The sequence below is a fragment of the Chinchilla lanigera genome, unplaced genomic scaffold (assembly GCF_000276665.1).
Source record: "Chinchilla lanigera isolate Chin_1 unplaced genomic scaffold, ChiLan1.0 scaffold00026, whole genome shotgun sequence".
In the NCBI taxonomy this organism is placed as follows: domain Eukaryota; kingdom Metazoa; phylum Chordata; class Mammalia; order Rodentia; family Chinchillidae; genus Chinchilla; species Chinchilla lanigera.
In genome coordinates, this window is record NW_004955427.1 from 21,158,622 (window position 1) to 21,185,416 (window position 26,795).

Below are 26,795 nucleotides of genomic sequence, written 5' to 3' on the forward strand. Positions count from 1 at the left end.
TTTTTTTTTTTTTTTTTTGGTTTTTTTTCCGGTACCAGGAACTGAACTCACGACCTTGCACTTGCCAGGCAGGCGCTTTGCCGCTGAGCTAAATCCCCAGCCCCAAGATTTCCTAGCTTTGTATGCCATACTATTAAAGTTTTTTAAGACATAGGCAATTTTAAATAACTATAAATAATAGTTATTTCACTTTTATGAATGTAGTCAAGAAAGCATCTATAAATATCAAGGAAATAACTTATTATCTCTCTTTAAATTGAAAATAAAATAACATATCCACCCTATCCCTAAATTTATCTAACAATGAATTTCAGTGTATAAATAATAACGGAAACATTAAATACAAAAATTTCATTTTAATGGTTTATAGCTTATATGCTCTGAGCAGCCAAGTATGAAATATTTGTCACTGGCTGCTGAAGCAACTTGATTAACCTCTCAGAACTTCCATTTATTTATCTGGAAAACTAGAAATAAATGGCTTTTGCACAGCCTAATGTATAATGTCCTGAAACAGCCTACCTTCCCAATAAATGCCAGTGTTTATTTTTACTCTGTCAACCAAATGAGATTAAAGTGACATCAGGTGTATTGGCAACTTGGCTTTGTGGATCCTATCTTAGCTTCTACAAAACCATTTTATTCTTTTTCCCTTTTTATCTCCTGGGCGAACATAGTATTTGATTTCTTCTTCATACTAATTTCTGTTCTTCATTTCTATGTATATAGTGCAGTATTTTACTATACAGCATGTTTAAGTGAAATAAACTGGACACGTGTAAATATCCATTGTCTCTCTGGTATAAGAAACTGAAAGTATAACTAAGAACCAAAATGTTAATAGATGTTGTGAAATAGGAAGAAATTGTTCAAGAAGAAAAGTGAATGGGGTGGGGAGGAAGGATAAAATGGAAACAAAGCTTTGTAAATAAGGAGGGTAAGAAGGGTTGAAGGGAGGGGAGGGGAATGGGGAACAAAAAAGAGGAACCAAGATGTATCACGTACAGGTACAAGTTCCCTATGATGAATGTGATCATTATGTGTATCTAAATTGTACCAATAAACTTAATGAAAAAAAAAACTCAGAAAAAAATTGCATCATTATTAAATAGTTCTGAGGCTTTTTATGTTCTACTATTTTGGTAGGAAAAATATTCTCTGTACTTAAATATATTTTCCATTTAAGATGGGCTACCTTTAATTATCTCGAAGAACAGGTGTTTTATCTTCTAATTTCTTTTAATCTACAGACTATCCTTCTGTATTCTTTATTTTTTTGTTGAAGAATCTGTGTCAATTGTTCTATGGTGGCAAATCTATTGCGCGTGTGCCGCAGGAGGCTGCTGGCATTACTGAACACTCTAAAGGCTTGCCATCATTGTTCTATAAGCTTCACGAGAAGGTTTTGTTAACTGCATTCCTAGGTATAAATTGTTCCTTTGATTATCTGTAAACTGGCAGTTGGAGCTAGATGACTAAAGTGTTTCAGGTTTGAATTTCTGGCTCATATATTTTATCAGTTATGATAACCCACCAGAATGAACTTATTTCTTTTCAAGATGCTGACAGCCATGGCCAATCAATTCTTAAATCTGGTAATTCATGAAGGGTTTATAAAATGGGCACTATCATATCATACATCTTTCACTTATTATTTTTATACTGAGAAAATTTTCCTCATCTATGTATAAGAAAAGGCAGGTTAAATGGCTGGATTCTTCACTTATTACGTTTAAGAAATGAATTAGCTCCCTAGCTGACTCCAATGATTATTTCTTTTTAAGTCTTACTATATTTGATGTGCTGTAATCCACTGTAGTATTCTAATAGAATCATCTTTATTTTGGCTCTTAACTCCCTTTCATAAAATCCTAGTAGACTGTGAGTATTTTACACTGGACATTTAAGACACTTCAGGTTCACCTTATATACTAAGTATTCCATGCCAACAGTCTAGCATTTCTCCAAGGAAGTGCTTCCTTTTATAGGGAAAAGGTTGTAGGAAACTACAATTTCAATTTATCCATTTATTTTTTGCATATAAAATTTACAATCATTTAATGTAGTTTTAAGACCTATTTTACAGATTCTTTACATCTGTAGATTAACTCAAGGAACAGTTAATCCTTTGCTATTGTTCTTTTCAAAATGGAATATGGTATATTTCTGAAATTTTCAAGTTTTTTCTCTCTTTTTACTAGGTCTTTATATTTATAGTCCTAAGTACAGTACAATAATACTGAACCTCAGTTCACAAACACCTGTGTTCATGAACAATTCAATTCGCAAACAAAAGCATTAGGCAAAATTTTGCTTCTGTCCCCCAACTCTGCTTTGAGTGATAAGCGAAGCCATCTTTGCCCATGAGCACAAATGCAGCCATCTTCCCCAGAATTGGGGAACAAATTAAGTTGGTGAACCGAGGTACCATTGTACTTTATTACTGGTTAAATAGTTCTTTAAATTGGGGAACTTATAATAATAATAATAATGATAATAGTTCCATAATGAGAAACTAATAGGAAATGCTTTAAAAAGGTATTTAGGATTATTACTTAGCTATATAGATCTAACTATTCAGAGTACTACTAATTGAAAGTTATACTTTCAGTTATACTAATTAAAGTAGTTACCCTTAGAAAATGAGAAATGAAATGAGCCTGAGAGTCAGGGATTGTGTTTTTCTCAACAATACTTATAGAAATATTGGACTGTCTGTGGGCATGCATGATTCTGGAGAAAAAAACCGGAATTAAAAACAAATATTCATGCACTACTAAGTTTTAGTTTTATATTTATACTAGGTAAGATTTTTAAAGAGAATAGGAATTGTGCCATAAATATCATCAAAGATCTGTCTTAAGAAATCAACATAAAAATTAAAACATTTATAATTCTCAATGTAAATGTCATATAAAGCTTACTTTTTTTCTGTAACACCTTATTTAACATATTTAATGCACATTTTCCTTCAGTAGACTGTTTTCATCTTTGGAAAATATTTATTATATAAAACCACAATATATATAATTTTTCAGAGATACTTTGCAACTATTCACAAAAATATGAAATACTGCATCAATTTATATGTCATCCTTACACCAGGGCCATCCTAATCTTCTCTACATGGTTCTAATTTTAGTATATGTACTTCTGAAGCAACCACTAAAACTTACCCTTATGGCTAGGCTATGAGTAAAATCATTTCTACTCCATACACAGGGATCTCTCTCACAGTAGATCTAAAACACTAGCTATAATCTTTGAAACTTAAATTTTTCTTAGACTAAACTGTTCAGTTAAACCTTACTGCAGGTTTATTACACAGAAACAGCTAAGAAGAAAGTTATGTCTTAGCAAATTCCTTTTAATACAATATTCATGCTGTCAGTGCTTATTATTTAAATCTGAGTTATCCAAATGGCCTTTCTTTTTTATTGTGGGGTTACTTAAACATGGTTTCACTTCACTGTGGTTATCTATATAGTTATAAGGCACTTATATGTTTTAAAAAATGTCAAACTATTAGCATTGACTTTATAATGATTATCTGTTACATTAAAAACATTTTGTCTTACCATTCTGTATGAGTTGAACATGGCCTCCCAATAGCCATAACAGAGAATCACTCACAATTTGGAAAAAGAGTAGTAATTCATCTTTTTCTTCACCCTTAACACACACAAAAAATCCAATTTACTTTTATGAAATTTGTTTTAATTAAATAAAAAAGAGTTCCCTTTGGGGAGCCAGAAGAGAAGAAATCAGTTTCTGGACCTAACAGCTATTTATGAAGTATAAGATCTTGTAGTTTTTGGTGTCTTCATTTGTGAAACTTGTGGTTACAGTATACTAGTACTTACTCTACCTTCTATCTATGGTTGCCATTCAGATAAAAGAAGTAGTTTATATAATAACAGTTTATACAGTAGGATCTCTTACCACTTGCCATGCATAAGAATCACCTGTGCAGTTTTAAATTACACCAAGTATTAGTCCAAATATATTGAATCCTAATCTCCAAAAGTGAAGTGTGAACATCTGCATTTTCACAAAGTAAGGTGTGTGGTTTGATTATGCACCCAGGGTTGAAAACCACATGTAAATGTGGGTGTTCCAAGCATTTCAGATAAGGTATACATACTAGTTAGATCACATATTAATATGTAATTTAATTAATATGTAATTAATATATTAATGTATGCTATATAAATGAAAAGAAATAATTATCAATAGCCTTAAAGGGGGAATATTAAGTAAAAGAGGTTGGAAGAAAAGCTTATATAATAGTCTGAGCTATCCATGAGACAAAAATCATTTCATGCATGAAAAAAATCAGGTAAAGTGAAATAAAATGATTCACCTAAAGGAATTGAGTTAGTTTGCAGCACAGTCAGAAAAAAATGATTTTTTGCAAAAGAAATGAATGTCTAATACTATTTCTCATTGTTTATGTTTCTTCAACTGACCTGAATTAAATTAAATCTAATGAAATGTAAATGTTTATTTAGTGCTAGTGTCTTTCAGTGGAGATGCCAAAAGTAGAATTTGTGATTACTGAGTTAAATTCTCTGCTAACAATATTTTTTAAATCACGTTGTCCATGTTGTGTTGCTCACTCAATTCTCTTATAATTATTCTATTTCGTGATTTTTTGGAATTAAATGTACACCTATCATAAATGTCCTAAAAGAAATAGCTAAGATCTTACCTACTTAATTAGCCTGAAAATTCCCTAAGTCCAAAACAGTATCCATTCTTAATATAATCAAAGCTCATAAAATGGAGCCTAACATAACATGGTGACTATTGTTTGTGTCCTCAAAACTTCATGTGATGGTATTTGGAGGAGAACTGATTAAAAAAAAAAAAAAGATAGCCCATACATACTAGTAAAGGGAACAATTCCACAGGAAGAGGTAACAACCATAACTATGCACCAAATGTGGACACATGTAATTTCATAAAGCAAAATCTGCTGGACTTCAAAGTAAAAATATACATCAATACAATCACAGTAGAGGACTTCCACACTCCACTCTCACAACCACACTGGTCACCCAGACAAAAAAAAACAACAAAGAAACATCAGAGTTAAACTACTGTTGAACAAATGGAATTAACAAATATCTACAGAGTGTTTCATCCAAAAATAACAATATACATTTATCTCAATAGCACACAGAACTTTTTCCAAAATGTGTATTTCCAAATAAATACAAAAGAATTGAAATACTATCAAATTATAGTGAAATCAACAGCATACAAAACCACAGAAACTATCAAACACATGGAAATTAAGTAATATATTATTGAATAATCAATGGATCACAGAAAAAAATCAGGAAAGAAATAAAAAAAGTTCCCAGAATCAAATGATAATGAAAATATAACCTACCAAAACTGGTGAGGCACAATGAAATCAGTTCTAAGACAATGCACATATTAAAAGAACACAGCAGGGCTGGGGATGTGGCTCAGTGGAAGAGCTCTTTGCCTTGCATGAATAAGGCCCTGGGTTCAATCCCCAGCACCACAAAAGAAATAAAAAAAGAAAAAAAGAAAATAAAAGAATAGAGAAATCCCTAATAAATAACCTAAGGATGCATCCAAAGGTCCTAGAAAGAGAAGAACAATTCAGTTGTGAAATTAATAGTAGAAAAGAAATTATAAAGATTAGAGTAGAAGTACATGAATTTGAGACTTAAAAAAGAATACAAAGCGTCAATGAATCAGAGTTGATTCTTTAAAAGGATGGGATGAAGATCTAAAAAAGAGGGAGATGGAAGAGGAGGGTAAGGAGAAATAAAAAGGATCAGGATATAATATGTACCAATTGCCCCACAATGAATACATTTACTGTGTATTACAAAAATATGCAAAATTGGGAAATAAAAAGAAACAGAATTTCACAATTATGAAAACACTAAAAGAAAAGTAAATAGAAATCATACAGCTAATAAAATACATGTAACAAAAAATTCACTAGATGAGGTTTCAGAAAGATAAGACAAAGCACAAGAAAGGGTTAGTACCTTGAAGACAGACCAACAGAAGTTACATAAACTGAAGTAAACAGTAATAAGATAAATAGAGCCTCAACAACCTAAAGTCTTAGATGGAAAGCAGAAAGAACACGGCAGGAAAAAGTATTTGAAGAAACAGTGGCTGAAAATATTCTTTTTAAAAATTAATTAAGTTTATTGGTACATTTTAGGTATGCATAATTGTCACATTCATCATAGGGAATTTGTACCTGTTCATGATATGTCTTGATTCTTTTTTCCCCCATTCCCCTACCTTCCTTTCAACCTCTCTTCTCCTCCTTACTTTGTTTTTTTCTTTTCTTTTCCCTTCCTTTCCTCCTCCCCCTTCTTAGTTCCCCTTCCCATTTGAACATTTTCTTCCTATTTTGCAATATCTATTATATATTTTGGTCCTTACTTACACATTTAGTTTCTCACACCAGAAAAAAAAAGGTATTTACACATGTGTGTCTGATTTATTTACTTAAGAGTATGGTTTCAAGGTACATCCATTTGCCTAGAAATGTCTCAACTTCTTTATGGTTGGGTAATACTCCATTGTATAAAAAAACCCTCGTCTTCTTTATCCATTTATAGGTTGATGGGCATTTGGGCTGTTTCCAAGATTTAGCTATTACAAACTGTGCTGCTATAAACATAAGTGTACATATATCTCTGTGGTATTATGCTTTTAATTCTTTTAGGAAGAGATCAAGAAGGGGAATAGCTGGGTCAAATGAAACCTCTAGTCTTAGTTTTTTGAGGAATCTCCACACTGATTTCTACAGTGGTTGCAAAAAAAGCCCTGGACCTGATGGATCCACGGATGAATTGTACAAGAAATTTACTGTGTTGGGTTTTTTATTTGTTTTTTATTTTTTTCCAGTACCAGGAATCAAACGCACGACCTTGCGCTTGCCAGGCAGGTACTGTGCCACTGAGTTAAATCCCCAGCGCCAAGAAATTTAGAAGACTCACTGAAGCTACTTCTCAAACTCTTTAATGAAATTGAAAGGGAAGCAATACTTCTGGATTCATTCCTGGAAGCAAGCATTACCCTGATACCAAAACCATAGACAGATCCAACCAAAAAAGGGAATACAGGTTGATCTCTTTAGTGAACATAGATGTAAAACTCCTCACTAAGATACTGGCAAACACAATGCAGCAAATCATCATGAAGATTACATACCACGACCAAGTAGGATTCATCTGAAGGATAAGGGGATGGTTCAACATATGCAAATCAATAAATGTAATACACCATATTAACAGAGCCAAGGACAAAAACCATAGGATCATCTTAATAGATGTGGAAAAAGTATCTGACAAAGTCCAACACCCATTCATGATAAAAAAAAAACTCTACACAAAATTGGAATAGATGTTCTTTATCTCAACCTGATAAAAGCCATCTATGATAAATAAACAGTCAACATCAAACTAAAAAGCTTTCACCCTAAAATCAAAAGCAAGACAAGGATGTCCACTGTCACCACTGTTATTCAATACAGTTCTAGAAGCAGCCAGAGCAATTAGACAAGAGAAAGAAATACAAGGGACAAGGATAGGAAAGAAGAAGTTAAATTATTGTTATTGTGGATGACATGATACTCTACTTAGAAGATCCCAAAAACTCCAACTAAAGACTTCTAGATTTAATAACCAAATTCAGTACCATAGCTGAAAATATTCTTAATGTGAATAAATACACTGACTCAGATAAATGAAGCTGAGAAAACCCCAAGTGAGATAAGTATAAAGAAATCCACACCACGGTTCATCAAAGAAAAATTGCTGCAAACCAAAGAAAACAGAAGTGTCTTAAAGGCAGTGAGAGCTAAAAAGATACATAAATAGATAGTAAGAATAAAGGCTGACAATAGGAATGAAAGCTGAATTTATAATAGAAACAATACATACAAGATGATAGAGCAAAATCTTTAAAATGCAGAAAGGAAAAATAAACCAAGATGAAATATTGAGTGGCATAAAATGAGCCTTAAAAAAAATACACAAGATTTAAATGATTTAGAGGATGTTATCTGACCACAATAAAATTAAATTGGAACTTGATAACAATAAAGTATCTAGAAAATCTTCAAATATTTAAAAATTAAGCAACACATTTCTAAACTTAAATGTCAAAAAGAGTATATAGAGTATCTAGCACAGTCCACCCATGAAATACTTGAACAGGCCAACATTTAAAATGAAATATGTTGATTAGAGAAGAGATTTGAAAAATCAAATTGAAAAAATACCTTTATTCTTCTTCACCACTGGAGCCAATAAGAAAAGTCCTAAGATTAGAAAACAAATTTTCCTCTACGTGTAGAAGGGAATGACAATATAATTTAAGGAGAAAGTGTGTCAGGAAGATGTTATGGACATACATACCTATGGGTTATGCCCAAAATTTAGTATGGATAATTCTTCAAAAAGTTATACAGCATGCTTCAGCCAGCATTTAAAATTTTTCAAATGTAGAGACTTTTTTGCTGTAATTTTAAAAATGTTTAAATTTACTTCTCTAATTGTACTTTAGGTCAAATATTGCACACATGAAAAATAACATGGGACACCATCTCAAGAATTTAAATGATTGGCTATAAAACATAAAACATTAAATAAACACATACCTTAGCTGTATTGAGAAAACATGCTTGCAATCTTTTCCCCAAAACTAGAAAATTTTCTGCAGCAAGTGGAAGTAATTCCTTGTAAAATTCCTCTGCATCTTCTCCTGGTTCTAAGCCCACACAACAATGGCTAAAACAAGAGCACAAGTTTGTGTTAATCATAAATTTCAACTGAATATTAAATTTATATAGGTATGGTACCTTAATGAGTACCTTTAGCATCCATCTTCTGTTGCCAAGCCAGTAAAAAAAACTTGTTGGAAAATCAAACCAACAACTTTCTAGAAAAGTAAACCGTGTTGTAGACCTTGTAGGTTCAGGACGCACATATTTTAAAAACCAATATATCAGCCCTTTGGGAAATGAAAGTCATTTGGCTCAAAAATAAACAGAAATGAGTCAAGTTTTCAGTCAATTGAATATAATTATTCTAAAAGCCACAGAATATTTCAACTTTTTAATTCATGAATATCATTTCTTTGAACCCAGAGCAGGAATAACAGTCAAGAGACAGATAAAGAAATCAAACATTCTACTGTAACTTTATACCAATTCTACTTCCCAATTCTACTTCTTTCCTAAGATCTGAAAATGACCTACCTGTATATTGTTTATATCAGAAAGGAAAATGGCAAAAACTTAATTCCTGAAAGATCCCTTTAGAATATACATTAAAAAAGAAAAGTCACTTAGAGAAAAACATATTGAAATTGCACACAAAAAAGCTATTCCCTGGTTATGAGTTGAATATATTCAGAAGTCTCAATAATAAAAAGTATTTGCATAGTAGAATAATACCAAAAAGAGCTCCAGCCTCAGAATGGGTTGTAGTCTAATGAGTAAGTACTGGCGTTTGAGCCATTTCAGTAGTGTGCAGACACTGATAAGCAGTAACAGCTCCACATTAAACATACTAAAAACCAAACTGGCTGATGTTTACATGTATCAACTTTTATTTTCTCTTTGGTTCTTAAAATTAATTACTTAAGAATATCTATTTCTATAGAGAATATTAAGTACAAATATCAATATTGTCATGAGCCAGTGTATATAATCAAATCAAAAAAGTAAGGCTTTATTTACTTAAGGAAATCATTAATCTTGAAAAATAAAGTTTAAAAAGTATTAAAAGTTTAAAAAGAGTATTATGTATTGTATATTTGTTAGCAGTTCTTTGTAACTGTATAGTTTTAATTTGGATTTTATCTAGTAATAAAGTAGGTAGGAGTAAACAGTTTATAAAGTTAGGAGCAAGACAATGTAAATATGACAAGACCCTTTCAGTGGGGATGGTACATTAAAATCAAATGGCTTGTTAAAGTAAGAAAAGAAAACAGGCTAGGACATAGTTAATAAATGCACAATTTCAGTTACTTGATCAGGAAGCTTAGGCACTGAGACCATCTAGTTTATTTTATTGCTATCTTTTGAAAAATGACTTTGTTCTTTCAATTTTTAGCATGGCAATAGGAAAATAAATGCTGTTTTAAAATTTTATTGACAGGATTTGTGTTATCTAATGAACATAATTGACAGCTAATCAAGATGAAGTTTAGCACCTATTTTACTTGTGTCATACATATATTTACAGTAATTGTTACCCGCTCTCTACTGTACATTTCTCAAGAGCCAGTGCGTTAATTTCTGTATTTCTTCAAATATTCCTGAGATAATAAAAAGTGTATCAGCCACTTTGGATTCAGTGGTGAGTAAAAGAAATAATCACCATCTTCAAAAAACTTACAGAGGGAATTTTTAGACAATTGCACATAAGAGTTACCAACAGTAACAGTACATAGACATAACAATACAGAGTCTGCCAAAAACAGTGTATACACTCTTCAGGAAAGAAAAATAGTATGATGTTTTTTCAATAGGTGGTGTTACCCTCACATGGGAGGCCCTAAAGGATGTGGTATATCACAGAAAACCCACAACACTGCCAGCTCTTGGAGAATAAATTGAAAACGTATGTATGTGCAGCAATCTCAATGACCAAGGTTACCCAGGCTGTACTAATAAATGTCTGGAAGTGAATGCCAACACTTTGAGCAACTCATGCACTTGTAGAAAGCAAAGGTAATGTGTGTTTAATCTCATGATGTCTCAATAAATTTAGTATTAAACTATTTATACAATTTTTTTCCCTGAAGTGTTTATATTTTTTGGGGGGGGCCGATTCTGTGGTATAAAAGAAAAGTACAATCACAGTCTATCATAGGAAGTTCAAATTATTGTTAGGAAGATGAACAAAAAAGCAGAAAATGTTGAAATTTAGAACCAAATATAAATTCTTCAAGAACAGGCTTCATTTTACCTTACTATTTGTGTAAGCTGGGAAATGGTAGCCCAACCACCCTGGATTCGAGAACAATCTTGCCTGAGGACCAAGAGACAATACTGAATGAGGTCATAACAATATATATCTTGTTTGATTTTCTTCAACTCTGAGCTTCCTAGTGGTGTGCTGTTTATTATTTCTAAGGCAAAAGAAAATAAGATATACTTATTATTGCTTAATTCATTCAAGAACTACTTGATTTTTACATATGGGACAATCACAAAACTATATTCAAAAGGAAAAACTGCTATGTCACACTGTTAAGATTCCTTTAAACAAATCAGAAACAAATGTTAAGATTATCAAGGATAGAACTGTTTTTAACTTCTAGTGTTACTTAATCAGAAAATTATTTTCTTACCTTTTAACTTCAACAAAATAACAGGCACATTCTGCTCAGGACTTTTGGCAACTTCAGCAGCTAGAGATAAGATCCTTGAGTCTGTATCTGTTGGCTTCATTTCTTAATTACCTGTATTTTAATAGAATTAGAAAATAAACATCAAAAAGCCCTCAAATGTTCCTTTCCTAAATAACTCTTGAAATGTAACATCAATATAGATGAAAACTTAGCTCTTCTTGCCTTGTTTGAGAAGGGTAGATTTTGTTTGTTTGTGTGTTTTCCTTACTGGGAAACCTCCTTTTTTAACCAAGTGCAACTCTACAAGAATTCCAGATCCCTCTAGCTACATGTACTAGTTATAGTACAGTTATTATGTACTGAGAGTCAGGAACTGTGCTGAGCTACAGCCACTCTCTAATCTGCACAACTCTAGGACAGACTTCATACAGGAGAAACTGAGTGTGCAAAAAGGGACTAATATGAGAGACCTGAGGCTGCTATTCTTCTAGAGGTCTGTTAAGGTTGATCCCTGGCTAGCATCTAGAATGTGGATTTCACAAGGGTTCTGTTGTTTTTGTCTTTTGTTTTTTCTTAAAACAAGGTTTTACTATATAGTCAAGCCAGCCTTGAACTTGCTACAGAACGTATTCCCTGCTAATGCTTTGGCTGGGAAAAAAAAGTATGTTTTGAGTACACATATACACACATGAATAAATATGCATAAAATTCTTAAGTATATAAAATACATATTAAGTGCTTGATGGATGACATAGGTAAGAATTTAGACCATACAATCAAAAGACTCTGGTTCTCTGAACCAATTTTGTTATCTATAAACACTTCTATAAGAGAAAGTAGCCACTAACGATAGCTTTAGGCTCCAGAAGCTGAATGCTTACCTTCTCTAAGAAACAGTATACCTTAGAAGAGTGGAAGTTATAAAAAATGGTTTGAGGGAGACAGATGCACTTACCTACCTGGAACAATAAACTGACAAAATCACCTAAGAGAGAAAACTGTTAAGTAAAGGCATATAATTTGATTACATAATTACCCTGAAAAATGACTATCTAACCTTACAACCATTTGTAAACCTTTCTCGGGTGTTTCTCCTCTAATACAATGCTTCTGCCATCCGCACAACATATTCAGGAACACTGACAATGAAAGACCATTACTGATCATTATCAATGGTATTACCCTGTTGCCAGAACACCAGTTCCAGCCTCAGCCTTGATCCTTTAGGAATCACCTATTCCTGGCCGGGCTCTTCACTGCTTCCACGAATCACTCTGATGAAAATAAAGAAAGAAATTCAACACTACCCAGTTACAGCTGATCCCAGTCCTCCGCAGTTCTTAACTTCAAATCCTCTTTTCTCCTCTCCTCCAGTCCTAACAGCACTGAGAACTTCCTCTGCTACTTAAGGGTCAGGGTCGGAAAACGATTGCCAGGGTAACGGCGTCGCTTCCAGGCAGCTCCTGGAGCCGAGGCCCTGGGCCCGCGGGCTCCCTTACTCCGGATTCCAGACCCGGCTTTGGCCCTACCAGGCCTTGTGCCCCAAAACACTGCTCCCCCTCGGGCCTCAGTTTCTACGCCAGATCTCCACAGAAAGGCCGTGGAGCAGCCAATTCTCCCCTTAGGTCACACAGGCGGTTCACTCGGCCCAGGAGCCTGACGTACGGGCCTTCCAGAATTATACCGCCCCCCGTCCGCAGTCGCTACCTCAGTTCACCTAATCCTGGATTCACTTTCCCCGCCTCCCCACAAACGACCCTGCTCCCACCGAGAAGCTAAACGAGCAGGCGTTTGTGAGGCAGCGTGCGTCACTACGCGGGAAGGGGCCGAGGGGCGGGACCAGCAGCCTCCGGGGCAAGGGGCGGAGCGCCCTTCGCCAGCCAGCCAATCGGGACGCGCGCGTCCGGAACGGGGCGGGGTCTGTGGTGGCAGTGCTGGCGGCCGGCCACAAACACAGCTGTTTGGGGCTGAGGTGGCAGATGATAGCGAGAGGCAAAGTCGGAGCCCGAGGAGAGTGATGAATGGACCAGCAGGACTTGCGCACTTGGGCCGTCGCGAGCGAGTTCTCAAGTTAGGCGAGAGTTTTGAGAAGCATCCGCGCTACGCCTTCCACACTGTGCGCTGTGAGTGAGGACTGCGCCAGGGACCTAACGGGGGGGGGGGCCTCCAGGGATGGGTTGAAGAGTTCTTCTCCAGCCGCCCTTGCTCTTCTTCACATGGGGTCGGGGCAGGTGATCCGCTGTCCTGTCTGAAGTCCTAGGGGTCCGTGATAGGAGCTGACGTGCAACAGGTGTGGGTAAATCCTGAGTGGGACCCACAGACGGGAAGGGAACGTGCGGGGACCTGCAGGGTTGATAGGAGGTAAGATGACAAGTGGAGGATGCGCAGGTGGAAGGGAAAATGACGTGACGAATGGAGCAGAGGACCGAATGCAGGCTGGTGGGACAGTATTCTCTTTCTTCACTCTTTCTCTCTTGTGATGATGAGGGTTTTTATTTAGAGTGTTCTTGAGGAGAGCTTCTCAACCATCCCAATTATCTATCACGTTTGGACCCCAGATTTCACTGTCAACTGTCAAATACTGATTACCAAATTACATATTGGTAGATGTGTTATTAATTTACTTATGTAGAAGATTTTACTTACATGTAGTTTCTGTCTTTGATTTTCTTATGTTTTCTGGAACTAGTTTTTTTTGGAACTAGTTTTAATTAATTATTTTCTTTTTTAAACTAAGAAGATGATTTATTTGAAGGTGGAGAAAAAGGGAGAAAAGAGATGATAGATTGCCACTCTGGATGAGTAGGGAGCATTTGAAAGTGAAATACTCCATTTTTTCTTTTATATATTGTTGAAAAATAGACTAAAAAAGAGCTCTTGATTTAGCAGTTGAATGACAGATTCCGGGAAGAAAAATAATAGCATGCACATTATTTTCTATGTAAAACATTCATTTTTTGCATAACAGCCCTGGTACAATTCTAGGCAGGAAGGAAACTTTGAGATCACTGAAACATAGCCTCTTATTTTTCTGTGGCAAAATTATAAAGTAGGTATTTTTTCACTTCCTTTCTCCAGCCCAGACCCCTTCTCCTGTCCCATACTTCCACCTTGCTCATTTTGTCAGGTTGTGCAGGGACGTTTATGATTTATGCTCTGACATGTTCCATAGTTCAATCAAAACATTCAGTTAAAAATCAGAGACTCCAATCTAATATAAAAGTAGGAAGAACCAATGGTTTGAATCCTCCAAGCATACATTTATACTTTATAAAGGGGTTTTATTAAGCAAAATTAATATCTGTTTGGTAGACTATATGGGTAAGATATTTGCCAACAGATGTCAACAGTATCCCATTTTATTCTTCTTTGCGTGACCATACTCTGTCATCCAAAGGTTCCCACAGTGAGGCAACTAGTGCTGTGGTGGCTCTGACTTTCTCATTTCACTAGTTCCCTTCTCCAAAAGGAAGATATGGTTCCCTTGCCCTTTGCTCAGCTGGTGTGTTCTTTCTTTTCCTCTTCTTGCTCAGGTACATAGAAATTTTAGTATTAATTTTTCAAGTTACAGGGTTTAACATTATAAAAATTTGCTCAAGAATATATTTTTATAGAATTTGTATATACATACTCTTCTTAAGGGCATAATTCTCAAATTAACTGAATAAAATGTAGCCTTTGAAAAGTACCTTGAAGGTACTTACAAGTCTTTCATTTGTGAGAATCATCCTCAGTCAAAGTCAGTTGATAGAGTTGAAGAATGACAATAAGCTAAAACAACAACGGTAATAACCACAATAAATACACCTAGATGTTTGAATAATAAATTTCAAAATAGTAAGCAATAATAAACCTAGATATTTGAATACACAGTACTATGGAAGACTTTAGAAAGGTTTTTAGGTCTTTCTGTTGTGGTCAAACAGGCATATTAATGGCACAGAATCATTTTATATTTTTAAAAATAAAACCTATCATTATCTTTGAGGACATTTCCAATGTGATAATTTCTGTTGTGGTCCTCACTCTTAAGAACTCAAAGTAAGGAATGAAAAGTGTAAAATAGACATTCTGACATTTATATAGGTAGGCGAGTCTTAATTTATAACAAGCACTTGGACCAATGTAATTTGAGAGAAGTTGTATTTTGTCTTTATGTACTGGAGTAGTTTTGACTATCTAAAGTGCTAAGGCTTCAAACACACCTGATTGTGATCTCTCTCTCTCTCTCTCTCTCTCTCTCTCTCTCTCTCTCTCTCTCTCTCTCTCTCCCTCCCTCTCTCCCTCCTTCTCTCCATCCCTCTCTCCCTCTCTCCATATATATTTGAGTTTAGGAACATGCTAATCTCTCCAGCTCAGTTTTCTTATGTGTAAAATGGTAATAATATCTGAACTTTGGTATGGCTAAGTAAGTAGCATAAAAAATCTAGCATTGTATTTGGCATATAGTACAAAATAAGTAGTAGTTACAGTTAGTTTTGAAGAGCGTGTATGAGGAATACCAGAAAATGTAATTTACTTAAACTTTTAAAAAGCATATACCAGAGCTTAGCAATAAGACCTGTCAAAAAGATAGTCTGGCCCATGGTAGGGAGGGCACAGGTTGTTTTAACAGTGATAAACTAAATGCTTAGCAACACATGATTCACTGGGTGGAAGAGTTGGAATAACATGAATCACTAGGATTAATTTTGGCTTTAGTCGAGTATTAGCTTTGCAATTTATATCTGAATAAAGGTTAATAAACAGTAAAATTCTTAAGTTTTTGATGACACCAATTTTTGATATCAAAAAATGATGAGCAGTGAATACAGAAATATTTTTATAGTTGTTTAAGTGTACCCACTCTCTAACAAGTAATAAAGTTTCATTGTGAGAAGATACCAGAAATTACACTAATGGAAAATAAGATTAAAATTATATTTAAAGTTAAGGTTCTCTGACAAGTGTGGTATCTTGGAAAGTGGGTTTTGGAGTTATTTGAATTAGTTCAAATTGTAGGAAATAAACTGATGCTAATTATGGATTCTTTTGTGAAATTATTGACTGTTTAGATTTAGATCAAGAATGTCACTCCAAAGCCTCTTATGTTCAGAGGGGGCTTTTATTTATTTTTTATTTTTAAATTTTTTTTTGGCTCTTTGAGACAGGGTCTTGCTATGCAGTTCAAGCTGGCCTTGAGCTCACTTTGTAGCCCAGGCTGGCCTTGAACTTGCAACAATCCTCCTGCCTTAGCCTCCCATGTGCTGGGATTACAGGCATGCACCACCACACCCAGCCTTTTATTTTTTCTCCGGTACCAGGAACCAAACTCACGACCTTGCGCTTGCCAGGCAGGCGCTTCTGCCGCTGAGCTAAATCCCCAGCCCCAGCCTTTTATTTTTTAATTAATTAAGTTTATTGGTACATTTTGGGTATACATAATGATCACGTTCATCACAGGGAATTTGTACTTGTACATGATATATCTTGTTTCTTTTTTTCCCCATTTCCCTATCCTTCCTTCAACCCGTCTTCCCGTCCCTATTTACAAAAACTCCTCCACCTAGCCCTTCCACCATGCTGTTTCTGCCTTGAAGTCTGTCACCACAGACTGAAACTTCTAAAATTGTGAGCCAAAATAAACCTCTTCTGCTTTAAGATGTGGGTGTTGGGTATTGTGTCTCAGCAGTGAGGAAAATGACTAACACTGTGACATTTTATAATGCTCAGCTGAAATAATCAAAAGTGTTAAACATTAATAGAAAAGGGTTAAATATAAAGTAGAAAATATTTTTTACTCTTCATGCAGTATAATAAGTAACTACATTATAAAGTTGAAGAAATAATTATAATAGAAACCTATAATTTGGAGAAGAATAAATATGTTCAGGTAGAATAAAAGGTAAAATTAGTTGTAGGGTTTCCTAGGAAGCATTAAAAAATAAAGTAGACAATTTAGGAAAGACTATATTTGATATTTAGAGCATATTCAAAGCATAAATATGAAATTATTCAACAAATTATTTAATTATAGAAGTATAACTATCTGAAATTCAAACATTGCATAATTAAAATTTGCTTAAAGGCAAATAGGCAGCATTATTTAATAAAACAGGTAATAAAAAGTGAAATGTATTACTCCTAATAGGATAATTAGAGATACAAATTGATTCAGATTAATTTTGGTAGAGTTATTGATAATAAATTTGGGCTTTTAGTAAGTAAAGATATAGATCTTTTGAGTATATTTCTATCTTACAATTAATTTCATGTATTGTAGGTATCTACATAGGCTGCAGGGGCTTGCAAATCTTTTCAAATTAGGCAGTATTTGATATGCATGTTCAAATACGCAATTTTGCATGGAAATGATTTCTAACTGATCTATAATTTTCATCAGGTTTTCACAGGAATTCATCGCTGTCCCTCATTTCCTAAAACTGCTCCATTCAAAAGTTAAGAACTGTGGATATAAGGCAAAGAGGTTATATAATATGATGGATAGAGTATGTGGTTTAGACTCCTGACTTAATATCTCAGACTGATCAGTCCCACAACCTCTCAAATGAGTGCATGGTGAAGGTTTAAATAAAAGAGGCAAGAAGTATGATTTTAGGGCTCCAGGAGGATCAAAACCCTCTAGCAGAATTCGAGATTCTCTGGGGGTGAAGACAAAAAGCTTCTCTCGGCAGCCCATATTTATTTGGTTTTCAAACAAGGAAGGGGATATCTAGGAAAGTGCAGGGAAACTGAGTGGGATCTTGAGAGTCAGTACAAAGACTTCTTCAAGTAGTAATTTATGCTAAATAGGAGAACTATCTTATCTCCAAGTTGACATTTACTGAAGGAGTGAGACATCTGCAGATATAGTCTCTATCTAGTTAATTGGGGTTGGATCCAGGTGTCCTCCGCTGTGACCCTTGTCTTGTCCTTTGAGGTGTGACTGTCTCACAGGCCACTACCTGCCTCAGCTGGGGCCAATGACTCATAGAGGTTCACTTATTATGAATCCACTGCCCATCTCCAGACAAGGGGCCTAGGCCTGAGACAGACTCATGAGTAAACATAGAAAGCCAATCGACTAATTTTAAATCCTGCTCAGAGCTGCTTCATAGTGGTCTCCATCAACTTCATCATTTACTGCCTTCATTATTTTGAAGGAGTTCTCCACTGGTAAAATTCTACACAAATATTTGTTGTGAAGATCAAGAGTGACAATATGTAATAAAGGAAGAAGTTATTTTGTAAATCCTAAATAATTGTTATAAATTAACAGAATATAAAGTGACTTTGACTTTACAGATGTTTTGTTTGACTCACATAGTTTGTTTTCTTTAGCTCCCAGAGTCGTTTAATTTTGAATTAATTCCAAGTACATAAAAATTATATAAAGCTTTTCTAAAAAATCAGAAGGTAACTTGGTGACACTGAGCCTGTATCTCCTCTCAGCAGTAGCTGACTAGAGCAGAGTTATGGTTGCCCCCTAAGAGAGGGATTATTCAATCTGATCATTACAGTACCCACAAATCTGTGTCACCACCTGTGTTATGTGACTGGTCTCTCCTTTAAAGTAACAGTTAGCTGTAGTTAAATGACAGTTATATCTTTCAGTATTGCCCTTTTGTCACTGTCAAAAATAGTGGCGGTCAGAGAGGTGCTATTTCTAGTGTTTTTCATAGCTATCATATAGAATTTCTAGATGTCAAGTAATAAGTACCTTCTCTGAAAACAAAAGTCCACTAAGGAAAGAGCAAAAGAAATATGGCAACATCTCCTCTAAAGAAGGTAGAAGTTTTGAAGTAGCAATTAATCTGATTCACAGGAAATAATTAGAAAACAAGGATTTTACACATAATTCAGCACCTTATATACACTGAAAGTAAGTTTGGAAGTGTTTTAGAAAATGGTAAACAATATGAACCCAGGTCAATTACAAAAATCTTTTAGATAGCTATTAAGTTAAAGATGGTATGCAAACAACACTGTTCTGGAGTAAATTATGAGGCACTGTGCTTTAAAAAACCTACAACAGGACATGTCCACAAAGAAGTAATATCACATAGTTTACATTAGGTTTTTATGCATAGTATAGTAAATGCTACAGGAGAGAAGAAGAAATTGAGGTTCTGAACAATACAGAAATTTGGGGAAGGAAGAACTTTGAAATAAGACTCAAATTCTACGAGTACAAGATCACAGAAAAAAGGTGGGGCACAGTGTAGGTTTTCTAGTAGTTTAGCCTTCAATTGATTGAACACTAGTTTGTCTTCAGCAAGATTGGGAGGGGATCATTCTGAAAGTTAGAAAGATAATATAGTGATATTGCTTATGTGTTTATATTTGTTTCTTAAAAATCTAGGAATAAACATTGAGATTTTAAGAGATAACCATTACATATTATATTGGTTAGGATTTTGTAGGAGAACAGAATCAGTAGAAAATATATATAGTTATACATTATATTTTATAGACTAGTGCAAGGGAATTTATTAGCTAGGCTTATAGGCTCAGAAATGGGATAGTCCACAATGGCCATCTACATACCAGAATGCCAGAGACTTCAGCTGCTCAGTCCAAGAATTGGAAGCCTCAGAACAAGAGTATTCAAGGATGCTGTGCCAGTCCAAGACTGAAGACTTGGAACTTCGTAGAGAGTGCTGGTGTGAGTCTGTGTTAAAGGCCAAAGAAGCTGGAGTATGATATCCACAAGCCACAGCAGTAGCAAAAGATATGTACTTGAGCAGAATTGGAGCTTTCTAATGCAAACTGACTTCCTACTTTCCCTTTTCATTCCATCCAGGCTGCAAGTCTATTACATGGTGCCACCCACAGTCAGGGTAGGTCTTCCCCCTCAGTCTGCTGGTCTACATGCCAGTCATCTCTGGAAACACCACACACACAGCTAGAACTGTGCTTTAGTAATGTGCTAGACATCTCTAAATCATCAAGTTGATAATCAAGATGAACCATCATATATATATTCAGTTTTGAATTAAAGCAGCATGAAGAATGAAATATGTTATTAAGAATAATTTGATGCATTTTATATTCATTTCTACTTAGCTTTTTAAGGAAGGAACACATTTTCTTTTCCATAGAATTATTATAAGAATTAAACGTGAGGTACCAAGAATGATGCCTGACATGTGGGAAGTGTTCTATAAATGTGAGCTATAATAATTGTCACTGTGAAGCAAGGGCCAGCCTTTGTTTATTGACAGTGATGATTTGATAAGTATTGGAAGGTTCTCCTTGCCAACATCAGTTCCCTAAATGCGACCCATGAAGATCCATTATTTTGAATTTAGACTTTTGCCTTTTGGGCTGTTAGTATAAAGATAAATCTTTGAGGCAGGGGTAATTACTTGGGAGGGGCTTTTGAGGGGTGGGTAATGTTCTATTTTCCTCTTCTTCCTCTTTCATCTTCCTCCTTCTCCCCTTCCTCCATTCCTTCCAGCTCCCCTTCCTCACTATCCTCTTCATCCTCCTTCTTTCTCCCTCCCTTAAATTAATAAAGTGTTAACTTAAAAAATAAGTATAACCTGAGGAGTTGTGTATCAGAATTATCAGTCACTCAGTTACTATGTATACTGATATGAATTTTTAAAATGGCTTCCACATCTTAGAAGTTTTAAACTTGTTTACTATGTGACATTTTAGCACCCTAAATTCTTTCTAGATGATACGTTTCAATACCATTATTTGAAATAGGATTTAACTCAAAATTAAAGTTTCTTTTAAATTCTTCTGAAGTGGCAAATTCAGATTTGGTTAAATTTGCACAATTTTTTTAAATGGTAGCAAAGTTTTATTAAAGGCAGGAAAGAAACAGGTTTTGCAGAGTAAGTTGGACCAAGTAAAAGTAAGACAAGAAGTACACCCTACAGTGTAAGGGTGGGTCACCATGCAAGAGAGAACGCAGTGGCCTTCGTACCCTTTAGTGGTATAATTATCCATAAAAAATTCCAACTGTTAAAAGATAAGTTTTTCTCCAGTTTCCCTATTAACCATTTTGGGGAAATTTAAGAACGTTTTGTGTACGCATGGATTTATTCTGCTAGAATGGCAGACAAGTGGTAGAGCTGCCCAAGATGGTTTAGGAAAATTATGGAAAATGGGAAAGGGAACAAGGAAAGGGGGAGAGAGAGAGGGCAAGGAAATAAAAGAAAAAAAAAGTGAATAGAAGAAAATATGGAAACAAAACTTTTATAAATAAGCAGGGGAAGAGGGGTTGAAGGGAGGGTAGGGGATTGGGGAAAAAAATAAGAATCAAGATACATTATGTACAGGTACAAATTCTCTATGATGAATATGATCATTATATATATTTATCTGAAGTGAACCAATAAAATTGATTTCTTTTCCATGCCAAACTGTATCTAGCTTTATTAAAGATACTTCTCAGAAACAATCATGGTATTTCAGGCAGGACATGGACACATAATCATTAACAATATACAACAACTTTTGAACACCATTCTTGGATGGACTACCAAACATCAGAAAGCACTATAAAATCCAATGAAGTCTCCATTTGAGGCTTTGAAGTGGGGAAAGTTTAGAGGGAGGGTTGACATTTCACACTTAGCATTTGTTTAACAACTTTCCACAAGCTGACCCTGACTTTCAGACCATAAATATGGCAGAATTATCAGTCTGAAGATCCACAATCTAGAAAAGGAAATCATTGCTTTTGTGGGACACCATCTCAATGTTACTGGCAAGTCCAGATTGCCTGACACACTGGTACCATCAATTTTGGGAATCACGTCCCAATAGATCTCTGGGCTTACGGAAGTTAAATCTATGCTGATAGCAGAGGAAAGGGGGACATAAATGAACTGGGAATTGTCCCATACTACAAGGCATTTATGCCAAGGTGGCCACATGTGTCAACATCAGGGACTCCCTCCTCCTGGGAGCCAAGGGGAAGCCTCTCAAAACTAAGGGAAAGGTGCTTTCCCCACATCAATCCAACTTTGGAGACACTGTGCTAGTCACATATACTCCTTCTCCCCAAAACAACAATGAAGTGTTCCGTGTGCTAATAACGTGTCTTAAAAAATAGTACAACAAAAATCTGCATTTTTATAGAACTTGGTAATAGTATTTCAAACTGTACAGAAGTACACAGTTATCAAAAGTGTACACACTTCACTTGGCATCTCCAGCACTTTCAGTTTTTTGTGCCTGGTCTGTTTTGGCATCATCATTTTTTGCTCGGTTTTTCCCATCCTTGCTGGCATCAGCTTTTCTCTTTTTACCTTTGGGGACCTTCTCTCCCTTCTTTGCAGGGGCCTTTTTAGGCTTGGGCTCTGACTTTGGAGGAGCTGGTTTTAGCAGACAACCTTGCAGATCTTCTCTGTGGTTCGTCCTTCACCTTGGCTGTATCACTTTTAGCATCCCCTTCAGCCTTTCTCTTGAGCATAGTGATGACAGTGGCTCAACCCAGGCGCTGGACACGAGATGCAGCAGCACAGCTTTGGGCAGTCTGGTGGTCCTTCTTCCCTCTTCTTCACACTGCTTCTAAAATTAATTTATAAAAAAGGAAATTATAGGAGAAAAAGACTGAAAGCTAAAAATGTCCTACATTAATTTTTCAGCAAGTTTTGCAAACACTAGCATTATTTAACTTTTAACAATAGAGCATCTTAGTCTAGTTCATTTTTAAACAGAACTTTAATGTGGTTTGAGGAATACTGTTTTAGAGTACAGTTATTTCTATTTTTCAAAGAATTAAGTGTATGAAAATAAACTGGGACTCACGTGTGGTGGCACACGATTGTGATTCCAGCACTCACAAGTTCAAGTCCAGCCTGAGCAAGTAACAGATCCTGTCTCAAACTTCAAAAATTTAGAAAGGGCTGGGGATGAAGCTAAGTTCAAGGACCCTGGTTTTAATCCCAGGTATGACAAAAAGGAAAAAGAGAAAATAATAATAAACTGGACTGTATTTTATTTAGTTTGTTCATTTAAGACAGGGTCTTGCTCTGCAGTTCAGGCTGGCTTTAAACTCACTATGTTGCCCAGGCTGGCCTCGAACTCATGGGAATCCTCCTTCCTCAGTTTCCTGACAGGCATGAACCACCAGGCCTGGCTTTGTATTTTATTTTTACTATGAAAACTCTTCTAAAGCATTTTAATTGCTGACTTCTCAAAACAATTTACTACTCTGATATATGCTTATTTTTTACATCAAGTTAATGCTCTATTTTATAAAAATGTATTTTGGAGAACGATTAGAGGTTTTTAAGCAAAGAAGTAATATAATGAGATTTGTGGTTTTGGAAGGATTTCCCAATATAGACTGAATATCCCTTTTCTAAAGTGCTTGGGACCAGAAGTGTTTCAGATTTCTGAAGTTTTTGAATTTTGGAATATTTGTTTATGCATAGTACTTGGCGATGGGACCCAAGTCTAAATATGAAATTCATTTGTCATTCATGTATACTTTATACATGTAGCCTGAAGATAATTTCACATAACATGTATATCTATTTTTAGATGACTTCAAACCTGCTTCTATTGACACTTCCTGTGAAGGACATCTGGAGGTTGGCAAAGGTGAACAGGTGACAATAACTCTGCCAAATATAGAAGTAAGTATTCCTATACATTAAGACTAAAATGATCTCTTTCTTGCTGGAGTGAAAAATGAAATTGCACATGAAATAAATGAAAAAAATTGCATAGTTCATGATGTAATGGTTGGTTAATTAACACACAGAACAGCAAAAATCCATATTTTCAACTATTTTGGATCAAACAATGTTAAAACACTCTATCCATTTAATAATTTTAAGAACTACCATAGCAAATGATTTGAAAAAAATGAAGATCCAAACAAATATTTATTAAATTCTGATTATGAGCCAGATTTTATACTCTGAAGTAAGAACAATAACATGTCCCTCACCTTATAGTTCTAATTTGTTAAAGCATGTAGACACAAAAAATCTAGCGGTTTAAGTTAGTAAATATCAAAATTCTGTACAAGCATATAAATGTAATCAAATACTCTGCTTCATGGAATCTCAAAGGATTTCACAAAACAAACAATAACTGAAGTGATGCTTTAAGGTACAAGTGGGATTTTAGCAGGCAGGCAAGGAGTAGTTAACCAGAACAATATGTGAAAGACTCCAATGCTGAAAGAACAAGGTGTTCGTAGAACAAATAACTTTATCTTAACCACAGTATAATGAAAATGATTAGCAGGCGTAGAAACTGGGACAGTAGGTTGGGATCAGATTGTGAAGGATCTTTTGTGATATAATGTAGAATTTGAATTTTATCTTATGGATATTCAAGAACCATTAGGAGTTTTTAAGCAAAAAAGTAAAATATTTAGATTTGTGGTATTGGAGAGATTTCAGCATATAGATTGAATATCCCTTTTCCAAAATTCTTGGGCCCAGAAGTGTTTCAGGCTACAGGTATAAAGTATACATGGATGATTAATGAAATTCATATTTATGAAATATGAAATTTTCCCATTTCATATTTGGGTCCCGTTGCCAAATATTATGCATAAACAAATATTCCAAAATTCAAAAACTTCAGAAATCTGAAACACTTCTGGTCCCAAGCATTTTGGAAAAGGGATATTCAATCTATACCCCTTATGTGAAATGCTAGGGACCAAAAGTGTTTTAGATTTCTAAATTGTTTGGGTCTGGGTGTATTTGCATATGTATAATGAGGTATCTTGAGGCTAGGACCTAAGTCTAACTCATTTACACCTTATACACATAAAATAACCTGAAGGTAATTTTATATAACATTTGTGATAATTGTGTGTATGATACAGTTTCAGGGTATAGAACTTTCTACTCGTAGTGTCATGTTTGTGTTAAAAAACTTAGGGATTTTGGATTTTCAGACAAAAATCCAAGTGATCTGATGAAAATAATGATTAGATCCAAATAGATACTTCTCAGAGCAGAACTACAGATAGCCAAAGAAGCACATGAAAAAGATGGTCATTATCACTAGTCATTAGGGAAATGTGAATCAAACCACAATGAGGTATCACCTTATTCAAGTAAGGATGGCTATTATAAAAAAAGAACTAGAGAAAATAAATACTGGCCAGGCTGGGGAGAAAAAGGAATCCTTGTGCATTGTTGGTGGAAATATGAACTGGTGTTGGCATTATGCAAAAACAGCATGGAGATTATACAAAAAACTCTAAATAGAACTACCATATGATCCAACAACATCACTCCTTGCTATATGCAAAGGAAAGGCAATAAGCATATTGAAGAAACATATGTAAGCCTATGTTCATTTCAGCATAATTCATAATAGCGAAGATCTGGAGAAAACTTCAGTGTCTACCAAGTAATGAATGGATAAAGAAAATATGCTACATATACATAATGTAATACTATTCATTCATTAAAGAAAGAATGAAATCCTGCCATTTGCAACATGTGAAAGTAAAGATCATTAGGTGAAATAAGTCAGGCATAGAAAGACAGGTATCATATAACCTTACTCATATTGAATCTAAAAGTTGATCTGTGGTGGAGGGAAGGGGAAAGGAAGGAAGGGAAAAAGAAAAAATACATATTCATACACAAGATAGTTATACAGCTAGTTTCTCCTAGTTCAGAGAAAGTTTTGTACTAATATTGTTTGGGCCAGATATCATACCCATATCTTGTACTCTGAATAACTATTACGAAGATGACAATACGCAATGCACTAATTATTGTAACTCTCCTACTAACCTGTTATGAAACTGTTTTACTGTTATTTTTATTTTTTCTCTTTAAAAAAATAAAATAAAGATAAATAAAAATAAAAAGTTGATCGCATAGCAGTAGAAAGGAGAGTGATGGTTAGTGAAGGCCGGGCAGAGTTTAGAGCAGAGATGGTCATCAACAGGTACTAAGAACCAGAGTACTGAAAGTTTTTTAAAAGTACATGAAGATGTTCAGTGTTGGGAATATGATTAGATTTCCCCATCAGCAAAAATTAAAGATTAGGAATATTGCTGAGTTTAATGAGAAAGAAAGTTTAATTTTATAAAACTTGCTTAAAGGATAGAAGACAATTATAGAAATTATGAGAACTTGTGACCCATGACCAGAAATTGTTCATGTGGTTTGAACTGAACATTCATTATGTATTTGTAAAGCCCTTACTTCTATGTATAATCACCTTTAAGAAAAACATATTGCATAAATCTCTTATTAACTATAATTTGGAGTCCTTAGGTTGCTATTTACTTATTTTCAACTAAAACATCCAAAAATGAACCTACCAACCCCAGAGCCAGTTACTTTGTCATGATCGTGTTCCCTAGCCCTCCAGTTTCCAGGGCTTCAACTGAGTGTTCTACAACTAACCTTTCTAGAGTCACCCCAGATATATTTTATGTGCTGTGCATTCTTGATTTCATGAAGATTGCTTTAGTCTTATAGAGTTTAAAAAAC

General features: G+C 34.9%; 2 protein-coding genes and 1 pseudogene across 4 annotated transcripts in view; 1 reads left to right on the forward strand and 2 right to left on the reverse strand.

The window, feature by feature from the left end:
* Positions 1-13,217, reverse strand: part of Iqcb1 (IQ motif containing B1) — a 51,827-nt gene extending 38,610 nt beyond the window's left edge. Inside the window, exons 1-6 of one of the 3 annotated variants that reach the window (XM_013515102.1) lie at positions 13,139-13,217; positions 12,553-12,644; positions 11,371-11,481; positions 10,986-11,148; positions 8,669-8,798; positions 3,579-3,672 (exon numbers count right to left, since the gene is read on the reverse strand). In XM_013515102.1, coding sequence (XP_013370556.1) covers positions 3,579-3,672; positions 8,669-8,798; positions 10,986-11,148; positions 11,371-11,470 — 487 coding nt within the window. In that variant the 5' untranslated portion in view covers positions 11,471-11,481; positions 12,553-12,644; positions 13,139-13,217. The other 2 variants (XM_013515101.1, XM_013515103.1) reach the window with 2 other exon arrangements.
* Positions 13,218-13,278: 61 nt separating this feature from the next.
* The window catches only part of Eaf2 (ELL associated factor 2), a 32,239-nt gene continuing 18,722 nt past the window's right edge, over positions 13,279-26,795 (forward strand). The window contains exons 1-2 of the mRNA XM_005386499.2: positions 13,279-13,493; positions 23,857-23,951. Coding sequence (XP_005386556.1) covers positions 13,388-13,493; positions 23,857-23,951 — 201 coding nt within the window. The 5' untranslated portion in view covers positions 13,279-13,387. The remainder of the gene's footprint in view (positions 13,494-23,856; positions 23,952-26,795) is intronic.
* Positions 21,769-26,795, reverse strand: part of LOC102006370 — a 9,590-nt pseudogene continuing 4,563 nt past the window's right edge.